We start from the raw sequence: 17,938 nt of genomic DNA on the forward strand, positions 1-17,938 counted from the left end.
GACTCGCCAACTTTAAGGGCATTTAAGTGGTCATTGGATAGACATATGGATGTAAATGGAATAGTGTAGGTCAGATGATCGGCGCAACATCGAGGGCTGAAGGGCCTGTACTGCGCTGTAATATTCTAATTCTAATTCAAGGTGCAGGCAGATAGATGGGTGACCGCTAGAAGGGGCAGGCAGTCAGTGCAGGAATCCCCTGTGGCTATCCCCCTCTCTAACAAGTATACCGTTTTGGATACTGTTGGGGGGGATGGCTTATCAGGGGAAAACAACAGCAGCAGCCAGAGCAGTGGCACCACGGCTGGCACTGTTGTTCAGCAGGGAGAGACAAAGCGCAGAAGAGCAATAGTTATAGGGGACTCTATAGTCAGGGGCACAGATAGGCACTTCTGTGGACATGAAAGAGACTCCAGGATGGCATGTTGCCTCCCTGGTGCCAGGGTCAAGGATGTCTCTGAACGGACAGGGGGCATTCTGAAGGGGGAGGGTGAACAGCCAGAGGTTGTGGTACACATCGGTACCAACGACATAGGGAGGAAGAGTGATGAGGTTTAGGGAGTTAGGTAGAAAGTTAAAAAACAGGGCCTCTAGGGTTGTAATCTCGGGATTACTCCCTGTGCCACGTGCCAGTGAGGCTAGAAATAGAAAGATAGTGCAGCTAAACACGTGGCTGAACAGCTGGTATAGAAGGGAGGGTTTCAGATATCTGGACCATTGGAATCTCTTCAGGAACCGATGGGACCTGTCCAAGAAGGACGGGTTGCATTTAAACTGGAGGGGCACAAATATCCTGGCTGCGAGGTTTGCTAGCGTCACTCGGGAGGGTTTAAACTAGTGTGGCAGGGGGGTGGGAACCAGAGCATTAGGACAGCAAGTGAAATAAATGAAGGGGAACAGTAAATAAGGCCAGTAAGACTAAGAGGAAGAGCAGGCAGGAAGATGTTGCTGAGCACAGCGGGACTGGTGGTCTGAAGTGCATTTGTTTCAATGCAAGAAGGATAACAGGTAAGGCAGATGAACTTAGAGCTTGGATTAGTACTTGGAACTATGATGTTGTTGCTATTACAGAGACTTGGTTGAGGGAAGGACAGGATTGGCAGTTAAATGTTCCAGGATTTAGAAGCTTCAGGCAGGATAGAGCGGGATGTAAAAGGGGTGGGGGAGTTGCATTACTGGTTAAGGAGAATATCACAGCTGTACTGTGGGAGGATACCTCGGAGGGGTCATGCAGCGAGGCAATATGGGTGGAGATCAGGAATAGGAAGGGTGCAGTCACGATGTTGGTGGTTTTCTACAGGCCTCCCAACAGCCAGCGGGAGGTAGAGGAGCAGATATGTAGACAGATTTTGGAAATATATAAAGGTAACAGGGTTGTAGTGGTGGGTGATTTTAACTTCCCCTATATTGACTGGGACTCACGTGGTGCTCGGGGCTTGGATGGGGCAGAATTTGTAAGGGGCATCCAGGAGGGCTTCTTGAAACAATATGTAGATCATCCAACTAGGGATGGGGCCGTACTGGACCTGGCCCGGCCAGGTGGTCGAAGTTTCAATAGGGGAGCATTTCGGGAACACTGACCACAATTCCATAAGTTTTAAGGTACTTGTGGATAAGGATAAGAGTAGTCCTCGGGTGAAGGTGCTGAATTGGGGGAAGGCTAATTCTAACAATATTAGGCAGGAACTGAAGAATTTAGATTGGGGGCGGCTGTTTGAGGGTAAATCAACATCTGACATGTGGGAGTCTTTCAAACGTCAGTTGATTAGAATCCAGGACCAGCATGTTCCTGTGAGGAAGAAGGATAAGTTTGGCAAGTTTCGGGAACCTTGGATAACGCGGGATATTGTGAGCCTCGTCAAAAAGAAAAAGGAAGCATTCGTAAGGGCTGGAAGGCTAGGAACAGACGAATCCCTTGAGGAATATAAAGACAGTAGGAAGGAACTTAAGGAGGGCTAAAAGGGGTTATGAAAAGTCATTGGCAAACAGGATTAAGGAAAATCCCAAGGCTTTTTATACATATATAAAGAGCAAGAGGGTAACCAGGGAAAGGGTTGGCCCACTCAAGGACAGAGGAGGGAATCTATGTGTGGAGCCAGAGGAAATGGGCGAGGTACTAAATGAGTACTTTGCATCAGTATTCACCAAGGAGAACGACTTGGTGGATGATGAGCCGAGTGAAGGGAGTGTAGATAGTCTCAATCATCTCATTATCAAAAAGGAGGAGGTGTTGGGTGTCTTGCAAAACATGAAGGTAGTTAAGTCCCCAGGGCCTGATGGGATCTACCCCAGAATACTGAGGGAGGCAAGGGAAGAAATTGCTGGGGCCTTGACAGAAATCTTTGCATCCTCATTGGCTACTGGTGAGGTCCCAGAGGACTGGAGAATAGCCAATGTTGTTCCTTTGTTTAAGAAGGGGAGCAAGGATAATCCAGGAAATTATAGGCCGGTGAGCCTTACGTCAGTGGTAGGGAAATTATTAGAGAGGATTCTTCGGGACAGGATTTACTCCCATTTGGAAACAAATGGACTTATTAGCGAGAGGCAGCATGGTTTTGTGAAGGGGAGGTCGTGTCTCACTAATTTGATTGAGTTTTTTGAGGAAGTGACGAAGAAGATTGATGAAGGAAGGGCAGTGGTTGTTATCTATATGGACTTCAGTAAAGCCTTTGACAAGGTCCCTCATGGCAGACTGATACAAAAGGTGAAGTCACATGGGATCAGAGGGGAGCTGGCAAGATGGATACAGAACTGGCTCGGTCATAGAAGAGAGGGTAGCAGTGGAAGGGTGCTTTTTTGAATGGAGGGATGTGACTAGTGGTGTTCCGCAGGGATCAGTGCTGGGACCTTTGCTGTTTGTCGTATATATAAATGATTTGGAGGAAAATGTAGCTGGTCTGATTAGTAAGTTTGCGGACGACACAAAGGTTGGTGGCGTTGCGGACAGTGATGAGGATTGTCAGAGGATACAGCAGGATATAGATTGGTTGGAGACTTGGGCGGAGAAATGGCAGATGGAGTTTAATTCGGACAAATGTGAGGTAATGCATATTGGAAGGTCTAATGCAGGTGGGAAGTATACAGTAAATGGCAGAACCCTTAGGAGTATTGACAGGCAGAGAGATCTGGGCGTACAGGTCCACAGGTCACTGATAGTGGCAACGCAGGTGGATAGGGTAGTCAAGAAGGCATACGGCATGCTTGCCTTCATCGGTCGGGGCATAGAGTATAAAAATTGGCAAGTCATGCTGCAGCTGTACCGAACTTTAGTTCGGCCACAATTAGAATATTGCGTGCAATTCTGGTCGCCACACTACCAGAAGGACGTGGAGGCTTTGGAGAGGGTACAGAAGAGGTTTACCAGGATATTGCCTGGTCTGGAGGGCATTAGCTATGAGGAGAGGTTGGAAAAACTCGGATTGTTTTCACTGGAACGACAGAGGTGGAGGGGTGACATGATAGATGTTTACAAAGTTATGAGTGGCCTGGACAGAGTGGATAGTCAGAAGCTTTTTCCCAGGGTGGAAGAGTCAGTTACTAGGGGACATAGGTTTAAGGAGCGAGGGGCAAAGTTTAGAGGGGATGTGCGAGGCAAGTTCTTTACACAGAGGGTGGTGAGTGCCTGGAACATGTTGCCGGGGGAGGTGGTGGAAGCAGGTACCATAGAGACGTTTAAGAGACATCTTGATAAATACATGAATAGGATGGGAATAGAGGGATATGGACCCCGGAAGTGCAGAAGGTGTTAGTTTAGGCAGGCATCAAGATCGGCGCAGGCTTGGAGGGCCGAATGGCCTGTTCCTGTGCTGTACTGTTCTTTGTTCTTTCTATCCTCAGACGATGACCCCTGTTTCTGGACTCCCCCACCATCGGGAACATCCTTCCTGCCCCTACCCTGTCAAGTCCTGTTAGAATTTTATAGGTTTCTATGAGATCCCCCCTCACTCTTCTCAACTCCAGCAAATTTAATCCTGACCGACTCAATCTCTCTTCATACGTCAGTCCCGCCATCCCAGGAATCAGTCTGGTAAACCTTTGCTGCACTCCCTCTATAGCAAGAACATCCTTCCTCAGCTAAGGAGACCAAAACTGCACACAATATTCCAGGTATGGCCTCACCAAGGCCCTGTATAATTGCAGAAAGACATCCCTGCTCCTGTACTCGAATCCTCTCGCTATGAAGGCCAACATACCATTTGCCTTTTTTACCGCCTGTTGCACCTGAATGCTTACCTTCAGCGAACGGTGTACGAGAACACCCAGGTCTCGCTGCATATTTCCCTCTCTCAGTTTATAGCCGTTCAGATAATAACCTGATTTCCTGTTATTTCTACCAAAGTGGATAACCTCACATTTATCCACATTATACTGCATCTGCCATGCATTCGCCCACTCACTCAACTTGTCCAAATCACTCTGAAGCCTCTCTGCATCCTCCTCACAACTCACCCTCTCACCCAGTTTTGTGTCATCTGCAAATTTGGAGATATTACATTTAGTTCTCTCATCTAAATCGTTAATATATATTTTGAATAGCTGGGGTCCTAGCACCGATCCCTGCGGTACCCCACTAGTCACTGCCTGCCATTCGGAAAAAGACCCATTTATCCCTACTCATTGTTTCCTGTCTGCCAACCAATTTTCTATCCATCGCAATGCACCACCCCCAATCCCATGCGCTTTAATTTTACACACTAATCTCTTATGTGGGACTTTGTCGAAAGCCTTCTGAATGTCCAAATAAACCACATCCACTGGCTCTCCCTCATCAACTCTACTAGTTACATCCTCGAAGAATTCTAGTAGATTTGTCCAGCATGATTTCCCTTTCGAAAATCCATGCTGACTCTGCCCGATTCTACCACTGTTCTCCAAGTGCTCTGCTATGAAGTCTCAGATAATGAACTCTAGAATTTTCCCCACTACCGACGTCAGGCTGACTGGTCTATAGTTCCCTGCTTTCTCTCTTCCTCCCTTTTTAAATTGTGGGGTTACATTAGCTATCCTCCAATCTGTAGGAACTGTTCCACAGTCTCTCGAATCTTGGAAGACGACCACCAATGCATCCACTATTTCTCGGGCCACTTCCTTAAGTACTCTGGGATGCATACCATCAGGCCCAGGGGATTTATCAGCCTTCAATCCCATCAATTTCCCCAACACCATTTCTCGACTAATACTGATTTCCTTCAGTTTCTCTCTCTCACTAAGCCCTGTGTTCCCCAACATTTCTGGTATGACATTTGTGTCCTCCTTTATGAAGACAGAACCAAAGTATGCATTTAGTTGGTCAGCCATTTCTTTGTTCCCCATAATAAATTCCCCTGTTTCTGACTGTAAGGGACCTACATTTGTCTTCACTAATCTTTTTCTCTTTCCATGCCGATAGAAACTTTTACAGTCACTTTTTATGTTTCCCGCAAGTTTGTGCTCACTCTATTTTCCCCTTCTTAATCAATCCCTTGGTCCTCCTTTACTGAATTCTAAACTGCTCCCAATCCTCAGGTCTGTTGTTTTTTCTGACAGATTTATATGCGTCTTCCTTGGATCTAATGCTGTCTCTAATTTCCCTTGGAAGCCATGGTTTGGCTACCTTCCCCGTTTTACTTCTGAGCCAGACAGGGATAAATAATTGTTGCAGTTCATCCATGCGCTCTTTAAATGTTTGCCACTGCCTATCCACCATCATCCCTTTAAGTAACGTTTCCCAATCCATCAAGGCCAACCAGTGCCTCATACCTTCGTAGTTTCCTTTCCGAAGATGCAGGACCCTAGTCTCAGAATCAACTACGTCACTCTCCATCTTGATGACGAATTCTATCATATGGTCGCTCATCCCCAAGGGGTCTCGCACCACTAGATTGTCAATTATTCCTCTCTCATTACACAACATTCAGTCTGGGATGGGCTGTTTTCAAGTTGATTCCTCAACATGGATTGAGGATTGGCTAACACACAGAAGGCAGAGAGTCGGGTTCAATGGGTCTTTTTCAGGTTGGTAAGCCGTAATTAGTGGGGTGCCACAAGGACCGGTCCTAGGGCCTCAGCTATTTACTGTCTACATTAATGACTTAGAGGAAGGGACAGAGGGTCGTGTATCCAAATTTGCTGACGATACAAAAATAAGTAGGAAGGCATGTTGTGATAAGGCCACAAAAAATTTGCAAAGGGAGAAGATGGTTTAAGTGAGTGGACAAAAACCTAGAAGATGGAGTTCAATGTGGGAAAGTGTGAGGTCATCCACTTTGGTAGGAAGAATGAAAAGGCAGATTATTATTTAGATGGAGAAAGACTACAAAATACTGCAGCACAGAGGGATCTGGGTGTTCTTGTACATGAAACACAAAAGGTTAGCATGCAGGTACAGCAAGTAATTAGGAAGGCAAATGGAATTTTGGCCTTTATTGCGAGGGGGTGAGAGTTTAGAAATAGGGAAGTCTTGTTACAACTGTACAGGGTGTTGGTGAGGTCACACCTGGAGTACTGCGTACAGTTTTGTTCCTTGTATTTAAAGAAGGAAATACTAGCATTGGAGGCAGTTCAGAAAAGGTTCACTCGGCTGATTCCTGGGATGAAGGGATTGTCTTATCAAGAACGGCTAAACAGGTTAGGCCTTTATTCATTGGAGTTTATAAGAATGAGAGGTGATCTGATAGAAACATATAAGATTTTAAGGGGGCTCGACAGGGTAGATGTTGAGAAGATGTTTCCACTTGTGGGGGAATCTTGAACTACGGGACATAGTTACAGAATAAGGGGGCACACATTTAAAACTGAGATGCGAAGGAATTTCTTCTCTCAGAGGGTGGTGAATCTCTGGAATTCTCTGCCTCAGACAGTTGTGGAGGCTAGGTCACTAATTGTATTTAAGGAGGATGTAGATAGATTTTTGAGATCTCGAGGAGTCGAGAGTTAGGCAGAGCAGCCCCGAAAGAGCAGTTGAGGCCTGGGACAGATCAGCCATGATCTTATTGAATGGCCTGCTCCTGCTCCTAATTCTTATGTTCTTATGTTCAATGTATTGGTCCAGAAAACCATTCTGTATACACTCCAAGAATTCTTCCTCTATAGCATTGTGACGAAGAACAGGAACAAAGAACAAAGAACAGTACAGCACAGGAACAGGCCATTCGGCCCTCCAAGCCAGCGCCGATCTTGATGCCTGCCTAAACTAAAACCTTCTGCACTTCCGGGGACCGTATCCCTCTATTCCCTTCCTATTCATGTATTTGTCAAGATGCCTCTTAAATGTCGCTATCATACCTACTTCCATCACCTCCCCCGGCAGCAAGTTCCACGCACACACCACCCTCTGTGTAAAGAACTTGCCTCGCACATCCCCTCGAAACTTTGCCCCTCTCACCTTAAACCTATGTGCCCTAGTAACTGACTCTTCCACCCTGGGAAAAAGCTTCTGACTATCCACTCTGTCCATGTCGCTCATAACTTTGTAAATCTCTATCATGTCACCCCTCCACCTCCGTCGTTCCAGTGAAAACAATCCGAGTTTATCCAACCTCTCCTCAGAGCTAATGCATTCCAGACCAGGCAACATCCTGGTAAACCTCTTCTGTACCCTCTCCAAAGCCTCCAAGTCCTTCTGGCAGTGTGGCGACCAGAATTGCACGCAATATTCGAAGTGTGGCCTAACTAAAGTTCTGTATAGCTGCAGCATGACTTGCCTATTTTTATACTCTATGCCCCGACCGATGAAGGCAAGCATGCCGTATGCCTTCTTGACTACCTTATCCACCCGCGTTGCCACTTTCAGTGACAAACAAAGAACAAAGAACAAAGAAAATTACAGCACAGGAACAGGCCCTTCGGCCCTCCAAGCCTGCGCAGATCCAGATCCTCTAGCTAAACATGTCGCCTATTTTCGAAGGGTCTGTATCTCTTTGCTTCCTGCCCATTCATGTATCTGTCTAGATACATCTTAAAAGAAGCTATCATGCCCGCGTCTACCACCTCCGCTGGCAATGCATTCCAGGCACCCACCACCCTCTGCGTAAAGAACTTTCCACGCATATCCCCCCTAAACTTTTCCCCTATCACTTTGAACTCGTGACCCCTCGTAATTGAATCCCCCACTCTGGGAAAAAGCTTCTTGCTATCCACCCTGTCTATACCTCTCATGATTTTGTACACCTCAATCAGGTCCCCCCCCAACCTCCGTCTTTCTAATGAAAATAATCCTAATCTACTCAACCTCTCTTCATAGCTAGCGCCCTCCATACCAGGCAACATCCTGGTGAACCTCCTCTGCACCCACTCCAAAGCATCTACATCCTTTTGGTAATATGGCGACCAGAAATGCACGCAGTATTCCAAATGTGGCCGAACCAAAGTCTTATACAACTGTAACATGACTTGCCAACTCTTGTACTCAATACCCCGTCCGATGAAGGAAAGCATGCCATATGCCTTCTTGACCACTCTATTGACCTGCGTTGCCACCTTCAGAGAACAATGGACCTGAACACCCAAATCTCTCTGTACATCAATTTTCCCCAGGACTTTTCCATTTACTGCATAGTTCACTCTTGAATTGGATCTTCCAAAATGCATCACCTCGCATTTGCCCTGATTGAACTCCATCTGCCATTTCTCTGCCCAACTCTCCAATCTATCTATATTCTGCTGTATTCTCTGACAGTCCCCTTCACTATCTGCTACTCCACCAATCTTAGTGTCGTCTGCAAACTTGCTGATCAGACCACCTATACTTTCCTCCAAATCATTTATGTAGATCACAAACAACAGTGGTCCCAGCACGGATCACTGTTGAACACCACTGGTCACACCTCTCCATTTTGAGAAACTCCCTTCCACTACTACTCTCTGTCTCCTGTTGCCCAGCCAGTTCTTTATCCATCTAGCTAGTACACCCTGGACCCCATGCGACTTCACTTTCTCCATCAGCCTACCATGGGGAACCTTATCAAACGCCTTACTGAAGTCCATGTATATGACATCTATAGCCCTTCCCTCATCAATCAACTTTGTCACTTCCTCAAAGAATTCAATTAAGTTGGTGAGACATGACTTTCCCTGCACAAAACCATGTTGCCTATCGCTGATAAGCTCATTTTCTTCAAAATGGGAATAGATCCTATCCCTCAGTATCTTCTCCAGCAGCTTCCCTACCACTGACGTCAGGCTCACCAGTCTAAAATTACCAGGATTTTCCCTGCTACCCTTCTTAATCAAGGGGACAACATTAGCAATTCTCCAGTCCTCCAGGACCTCACCCGTGTTTAAGGATGCTGCAAAGATATCTGTTAAGGCCCCAGCTATTTCCTCTCTCACTTCCCTCAGTAACCTGGGATGGATCCCATCCGGACCTGGGGACTTGTCCACCTTAATGCCTTTTGGAATACCCAACACTTCCTCCCTCCTTATGCCGACTTGACCTAGAGTAATCAAACATCTGTCCCTAACCTCAACATCCGTCATGTCCCTCTCCTCAGTGAATACCGATGCAAAGTACTCGTTTAAAATCTCACCCATTTTCTCTGGCTCCACGCATAACTTTCCTCCTTTGACCTTGAGTGGGCCAATCCTTTCTCTAGTTACCCTCTTGCTCCTTATATATGAATAAAAGGCTTTGGGATTTTCCTTAACCCTGTTTGCTAAAGATATTTCATGACCCCTTTTAGCCCTCTTAATTCCTCGTTTCAGATTGGTCCTACATTCCCGATATTCTTCCAAAGCTTCGTCTTTCTTCAGCCTCCTCGACCTTATGTTTCCTCTTTGCTCGTCTCACAATTTCACCTGTCATCCATGGTTCCCTAATCTTGCCATTTCTATCCCTCATTTTCACAGGAACATGTCTCTCCTGCACGCTAATCAACCTCTCTTTAAAAGCCTCCCACATATCACATGTGGATTTACCTTCAAACAGCTGCTCCCAATCTACATTCCCCAGCTCCTGCCGAATTTTGGTACAGTTAGCCTTCCCCCAATTCAGCACTCTTCCTTTAGGACCACTCTCGTCTTTGTCCATGAGTATTCTAAAACTTACGGAATTGTGATCACTATTCCCAAAGTAGTCCCCTACTGAAACTTCAACCACCTGGCCGGGCTCATTCCCCAACACCAGGTCCAGTATGAACCCTTCCCGAGTTGGACTATTTACATACTGCTCTAGAAAACCCTCCTGGATGCTCCTTACAAATTCTGCTCCATCTAGACCTCTAACACTAAGTGAATCCCAGTCAATGTTGGGAAAATTAAAATCTCCTATCACCACCACCCTGTTGCTCCTACATCTTTCCATAATCTGTTTACATATTTGTACCTCTATCTCACTCTCGCTGTTGGGAGGCCTGTAGTACAGCCCCAACATTGTTACCGCACCCTTCCTATTTGTGAGTTCTGCCCATATTGCCTCACAGCTCGAGTCCTCCATAGTGCCTTCCTTCAGCACAGCTGTGATATCCTCTTTGACCAGTAATGCAAGTCCTCCACCCCTTTTACCTCCCTCTCTATTCTGCCTGAAGCATCGATATCCTGGGATATTTAGTTGCCAATCATGCCCTTCCCTCAACCAAGTCTCAGTAATAGCAATAACATCATACTCCCAGGTACTAATCCAAGCCCTAAGTTCATCTTCCTTACCTACTACACTTCTTGCATTAAAACAAATGCACCTCAGACCACCAGTCCCTTTGCGTACATCATCTGCTCCCTTCCTACTCTTTCCCTTAGTCATGCTGACTTCATTATCTAGTTCCTTACAGGCTTTAGTTACTACCTCCTTACTGTCCACTGACCTCCTCATTTGGTTCCCATCCCCCTGCCACATTAGTTTAAACCCTCCCCAACAGCGTTAGCAAAAGCACCCCCAAGGACATTGGTTCCAGTCCGGCCCAGGTGTAGACCGTCCAATTTGTAATAGTCCCACCTCCCCCAGAACCGGTCCCAATGTCCCAAAAATCTGAACCCCTCCATGCTGCACCATCTCTCAAGTCACGAATTGATCCTGACTATTCTTTCATTTATACTCTGACTATCACGTGGCACTGGTAGCAATCCTGAGATTACTACCTCTGAGGTCCTACTTTTTAACTTGGCTCCGAACTCCCTAAATTCTGCTTGTGGGACCTCATCCCGTTTTTTACCTATATCATTGGTGCCTATGTGCACAACAACAACTGGCTGTTCACCCTCCCCCTTCAGAATGTTCTGCAGCCGATCTGAGACATCCCTGACCCGTGCACCTGGGAGGCAACATACCATTCGGGAGTCTCGTTTTCGACCACAGAACCGCCTATCTACTCCCCTTACAATCGAATCCCCTATGACTATAGCCCTTCCACTCTTTTTGCCGCCCTTCTGAACAGCAGAGCCAGCCACGGTGCCATGAACCTGGCTACTACTGCCTTCCCCTGGTGAGCCATCTCCGTCAACAGTATCCAAAACGGTATACCTGTTGTGGAAGGAGATGACCGCAGGGGACACCTGCGCTGCCTTCCTGCTCTTTCTCTGCCTTTTGGTCACCCATTCCCATTCTCCCTCAGCAATCCTAATCTGCGGTGTGACCAATTCGCTAAACATGCTATCCACGACCTCCTCAGCATCGCGGATGCTCCCTGACCTGTGGACCTGTACGCCCAGATCTCTTTGCCTGTCAATACTCCTCTGCCATTTACTGTATACTTCCCACCTGCATTAGACCTTCCAAAATGCATTACCTCACATTTGTCCGGATTAAACTCCATCTGCCATTTCTCCGCCCAAGTCTCCAACCGATCTATATCCTGCTGTATCCTCTGACAATCCTCATCACGGTCCGCAACTCCACCAACCTTTATGTCGTCCGCAAACTTACGAATCAGACCAGCTACATTTTCCTCCAAATCATTTATATATAATACAAACAGCCAAGGTCCCAGCACTGATCCCTGCGGAACACCACTAGTCACATCCCCCCATTCAGAAAAGCACCCTTCCACTGCTACCCTCTGTCTTCTATGACCGAGCCAGTTCTGTATCCATCTTGCCAGTTCACCTCTGATCCCGTGTGACTTCACCTTTTGTACCATTCTGCCATGAGGGACCTTGTCAAAGGCTTTACTGAAGTCCATATAGATAACAACCACTGCCCTTCCTTCATCAATCATCTTCGTCACTTCCTCAAAAAACTCAATCAAGTTAGTGAGACACGACCTCCCCTTCACAAAACCATGCTGCCTCTCGCTAATAAGTTCATTTGTTTCCAAATGGGAGTAAATCCTGTCCCGAAGAATCCTCTCTCATAAATACCCTACCACTGACGTAAGGCTCACCGGCCTATAATTTCCTGGATTATCCTTGCTGCCCTTAGCTATGAGGACAGGTTGGAAAAGCTCGGATTGTTTTCACTGGAACGACGGAGGTGGAGGGGCGACATGATAGAGGTTTACAAAGTTATGAGCGGCATGGACAGAGTGGATAGTCAGAAGCTTTTTCCCAGGGTGGAAGAGTCAGTTATCAGGGGACATAGGTTTAAGGTGCGAGGGGCAAAGTTTAGAGGCAAGTTTTTTTACACAGAGGGTGGTGAGTGCCTGGAACTTGCTGCCAGGGGAGGTGGTGGAAGCAGATACGATAGCGACGTTTAAGAGACATTTTGACAAATATATGAATAGAAAGGGAATAGAGGGATACGGGCCCCGGAAGTGCAGAAGGTTTTAGTTTCGACAGGCATCAAGATCGGCGCAGGCTTGGAGGGCCGAATGGCCTGTTCCTGTGCTGTACTGTTCTTTGTTCTTTAAACAAAGGAACAACATTGGCTATTCTCCAGTCCTCTGGGACCTCACCTGTTGCCAATGAGGATACAAAGATTTCTGTCAAGGCCCCAGCAATTTTTTCCCTTGCCTCCCTCAGTATTCTGGGGTATATCCCATCAGGCCCTTGGGACTTAGCTAACTTAATGCTTTGCAAGACGCCCAACACCTCCTCCTTTTTGATAACGACATGACCCATACTATTTACACTCCCTTCCCTAGACTCATCATCCACCAAGTCCTTCTCAAAGAACAAAGAACAAAGAAAATTACAGCACAGGAACAGGCCCTTCGGCCCTCCAAGCCTGCGCCAATCCAGATCCTCTATCTAAACATGTCGCCTATTTTCTAAGGGTCTGTATCTCTTTGCTTCCTGCCCATTCATGTATCTGTCTAGATACATCTTAAAAGACGCTATCGTGCTCGCATCTACCACCTCCGCTGGCAACGCGTTCCAGGCACCCACCACCCTCTGCGTAAAGAACTTTCCACGCATATCCCCCCTAAACTTTTCCCCTCTCACTTTGAACTCATGACCCCTAGTAATTGAATCCCCCACTCTGGGGAAAAAGCTTCTTGCTATCCACCCTGTCTATTCCTCTCATGATTTTGTCGACCTCAATCAGGTCCCCCCTCAACCTCCGCATTTCCAATGAAAATAATCCTAATCAACTCAACCTCTCTTCATAGCTAGCACCCTCCATACCAGGCAACATCCTGGTGAACCTCCTCTGCACCCTCTCCAAAGCATCCACATCCTTTTGGTAATGTGGCGACCAGAACTGCACGCAGTATTCCAAATGTGGCCGAACCAAAGTCCTATACAACTGTAACATGACCTGCCAACTCTTGTACTCAATATCCCGTCCGATGAAGGAAAGCATGCCGTATGCCTTCTTGACCACTCTATTGACCTGCGTTGCCACCTTCAGGGAACAATGGGCCTGAACACCCACATCTCTCTGTACATCAATTTTCCCCAGGACTTTTCCATTTACTGTATAGTTCACTCTTGAATTGGATCTTCCAAAATGCATCACCTCGCATTTGCCCTGATTGAACTCCATCTGCCATTTCTCTGCCCAACTCTCCAATCTATCTATATTCTGCTGTATTCTCTGACAGTCCCCTTCACTATCTGCTACTCCACCGATCTTAGTGTCGTCTGCAAACTTGCTAATCAGACCACCTATACTTTCTCTTTGGTGAATACTGATGCAAAGTACTCATTTAGTACCTCGCCCATTTCCTCTGGCTCCACACATAGATTCCCTCCTCTGTCTTTGAGTGGGCCAACCCTTTCCCTGATTACCCTCTTGCTCTTTATATACGTATAAAAAGGGATTCTCCTTAATTCTGTTTGCCAATGACTTCTCATGACCCCTTTTAGCCCTCCTGACTCCTTGCTTAAGTTCCTTCCTACTTTCTTTATATTCCTCAAGGGCTTCGTTTGTTCCCAGCCTTCTCGCCCTTACGAATGCTTCCTTTTTATTTTTGACTAGGCTCACAATATTATCCCTCGTTATCCAAGGTTCCTGAAACTTGCCAAACTTATCCTTCATCCTCACAGGAACATGCTGGTCCTGGATTCTAATCAACTGACGTTTGAAAGACTCCCACATGTCAGATGTTGATTTACCCTCAAACAGCCGCCCCCAATCTAAATTCTTCAGTTCCTGCCTAATATTGTTATAATTAGCCTTCCCCCAATTTTGCACCTTTACCCGAGGACTACTCTTATACTTATCCATAAGTCCCTTAAAACTTATGGAATTATGGTCACTGCTCCCGAAATGCTCCCCTACTGAGACTTCAACCACTTGGCCGGGCTCATTCCCCAATACCAGGTCCAGTACCACCCCTTCCCGAGTTGGACTATCTACATATTGTTTCAAGAAGCTCTCCTGGATGCTCCTTACAAATTCTGTCCCATCTAGGCCCCTAGCACTAAGTGAGTCCCAGTCAATATAGGGGAAGTTAAAATCACCCACCACTACAACCCTGTTACCTTTACATCTTTCCAAAATCTGTCTACATATCCGCTCCTCTACCTCCCGCTGGCTGTTCTACAGAGACGCAATTCTTTGGGGGCCTATAGACAACTCCCACCTGTGACTTCTTCCCACTTGCTATTCCATATTTCCACCCAAACTGATTCCACATCACGATCTATTGCACCTATATCACTACTCACCACCGCACTGATACCTTCCTTTATTAATTAAGCTATCCCACCTCCTTTTCCTTTTTGCCTATTTTTTGGAACATCGAAAACCTTGAATATAGAGTTCCCAATCTTGGTCACCCTGCAACCACGTCTCTGGATTCCCAATTCGTCATAGTTGATTAGTGGCAAATGATTAATAGTTGAAGAAAAATGGAAGATATTGCCCTTACCATGGATGTAACGGTGCAACCTGCAGAGAGATGATGTCTCTACACCCGGCTCCCAAAGCCCAAATCACTTCATGGCCAACTGGATCTGTTGAACTCCTGAAAAAGTAATATAAAGTTAAGGCCTAGCTTAAACAAACTGAAATAATGCAAATCAATGTAAAATTATAGTAATAACAGTCTCTAAAGTTACCTTTGAAGTCTCTGCCATTCCTTCTCCAATTACTTCATAATGATATGTCTAAAAAGCACATATATGGTCTATGCAATCTGGGTTAACAACTTAACAAATAACAAGGAATGGACGTTTAGCTCAGGCTCATTCCCTCAATAGACAAGATAACATTCACACTATCATGTGTGTGTACGCCCCTCCACCCTCACCTCCAAGTGCGAACAGCACATGAACTTCTGGGACGTCTGGCAAGTGGGAGGCTTTTAAAAGTGAGATAGGAAGAGTTCAGGGCCGGCATGTACCTGTTGGGTGGAAGGGCAAGGCTGGCAAGTTTAGGGAACCTTGGTTGACTAGGGATTTTGAGGATCTGGTCAGGACAAAGAAGAAGGCACATGTCAGGTATAGGCAGCTCGGATCGAGCGAGTCCCTCGAGGAGTATAGGGGATGTAGGACTACACTTAAGAAGGAAGTTAGGAGGGCGAAAAGGGGCCATGAGATTTCCCTGGCAGATAAGATAAAGGAGAATCCTAAAAGATTCTATAAGTATATTAAGAGTAAAAGGGTAGCTAGGGAGAGAATAGGTCCTCTTAAGGATCAGTATGGCAATCTATGTGTGGAGCCATGGAAATGGGCGAGGTCTTAAATGAATATTTCTCATCCGTATTTACCGTGGCGAAGGTCATGGAAGCTAGTGAGTTCAAGGGAGGGAACACCGATATCCTGGAGCATATCAACATTACAAAGGAGGAGGTGTTGGAGGTATTGAAGCACATTAAGGTGGGTAAATCCCCAGGGCCTGACCAGGTGTATCCTAAGATGCTTTAGGAAGCAAGGGAGGAGATTGCTAGGGCCCTGGCAGAGATTTTTGTATCATTGCTTTCATTGCAGCAGCTTATTCGGGAGCAGAGAGTGCGAGCGAGTGAGCAGCTGGGAAGGTCAGTTTCAGCTTAAACTTAATTCCCTTTTGTTTTCGGAGGACCAAGGGGCTGCTGGGTAAGTAAAACCCTATATATTTGGGCCTTTTCTGAACCCGAGAAACTACACGGGTAGTGTCTTCCAACCGCCCTCCTCCTCTAACCAAAAAAAAAAGGACTCGGTGGTGTGTAGATAAGGTAAGGCTTTTTATACTTTTTTTTTTATCGTGTGATTGGTAAAAACTTTTCGTACCTTTTTCATTTTTTCTAAGTTTCAGACTAAGTTAAGCTTAAGAATAAAAATGGCAGGAGATCTCAGACCCGTGTTATGCTCCTCTTGCTCAATATGGGAGCTCAGGGACACGGCTGATGTCCCTGACTCCTTCACGTGCAGGAAGTGTGTCCAGCTGCAGCTCTTGTTAGACCGCATGACGGCTCTGCAGCTGCGGATGGACTCACTTTGGAGCATGCGCGATTCTGAGGAGGTCGTGGATAGCACGTTTAGCGAATTGGTCACACCGCAGATTAGGATTGCTGAGGGCGAAAGGGAATGGGTGACCAAAAGGCAGAGAAAGAGCAGGAAGGCAGCGCAGGTGTCCCCTGCGGTCATCTCCCTCCACAACAGGTATACCGTTTTGGATACTGCTGAGGGAGATGGCTCACCAGGGGAAGACAGCAGTAGCCAGGTTCATGGCACCGTGGCTGGCTCTACTGTTCAGAAGGGCGGCAAAAAGAGTGGAAGGGCTATAGTCATAGGGGATTCGATTGTAAGGGGAGTAGATAGGCGGTTCTGTGGTCGAAAACGAGACTCCCGAATGGTATGTTGCCTCCCAGGTGCACGGGTCAGGGATGTCTCAGATCGGCTGCAGAACATTCTGAAGGGGGAGGGTGAACAGCCAGTTGTCGTTGTGCACATAGACACCAATGATATAGGTAAAAAACGGGATGAGGTCCCACAAGCAGAATTTAGGGAGTTAGGAGCCAAGTTAAAAAGTAGGACCTCAGAGGTAGTAATCTCAGGATTGCTACCAGTGCCACGTGATAGTCAGAGTAGAAATGAAAGAATAGTCAGGATGAAAGCATGGCTTGAGAGATGGTGCAGGAGGGAGAGGTTCAGATTTTTGGGACATTGGGACCGGTTCTGGGGGAGGTGGGACTATTACAAATTGGACGGTCTACACCTGGGCCGGACTGGAACCAATGTCCTTGGGGGTGCTTTTGCTAACGCTGTTGGGGAGGGTTTAAACTAATGTGGCAGGGGGATGGGAACCAAATGAGGAGGTCAGTGGACAGTAAGGAGGTAGTAACTAAAGCCTGTAAGGAACTAGATAATGAAGTCAGCGTGACGAAAGGGAAGAGTAGGCAGGGAGCAGATGATGAAAGCAAAGGGACTGGTGGTCTGACGTGCATTTGATTTAATGCAAGAAGTGTAGTAGGTAAGGCAGATGAACTTAGGGCTTGGATTAGTACCTGGGAGTATGATGTTATTGCTATTACTGAGACTTGGTTGAGGGAAGGGCATGATTGGCAACTAAATATCCCAGGATATCGATGCTTCAGGCGGGATAGAGAGGGAGGTAAAAGGGCTGGAGGAGTTGCATTACTGGTCAAAGAGGATATCACAGCTGTGCTGAAGGAGGGCACTATGGAGGACTCGAGCTGTGAGGCAATATGGGCAGAACTCAGAA

General features: G+C 46.6%; 1 protein-coding gene across 1 annotated transcript in view; it reads right to left on the bottom strand.

Moving 5' to 3' along the window:
- Positions 1-17,938, bottom strand: part of fbxo41 (F-box protein 41) — a 619,689-nt gene that overhangs the window by 169,801 nt on the left and 431,950 nt on the right. Inside the window, exon 9 of the mRNA XM_068027311.1 lies at positions 15,165-15,260. Coding sequence (XP_067883412.1) covers positions 15,165-15,260 — 96 coding nt within the window. The remainder of the gene's footprint in view (positions 1-15,164; positions 15,261-17,938) is intronic.

Source organism: Heterodontus francisci, chromosome 1 (genome assembly GCF_036365525.1).
Source record: "Heterodontus francisci isolate sHetFra1 chromosome 1, sHetFra1.hap1, whole genome shotgun sequence".
Lineage (NCBI taxonomy): Eukaryota > Metazoa > Chordata > Chondrichthyes > Heterodontiformes > Heterodontidae > Heterodontus > Heterodontus francisci.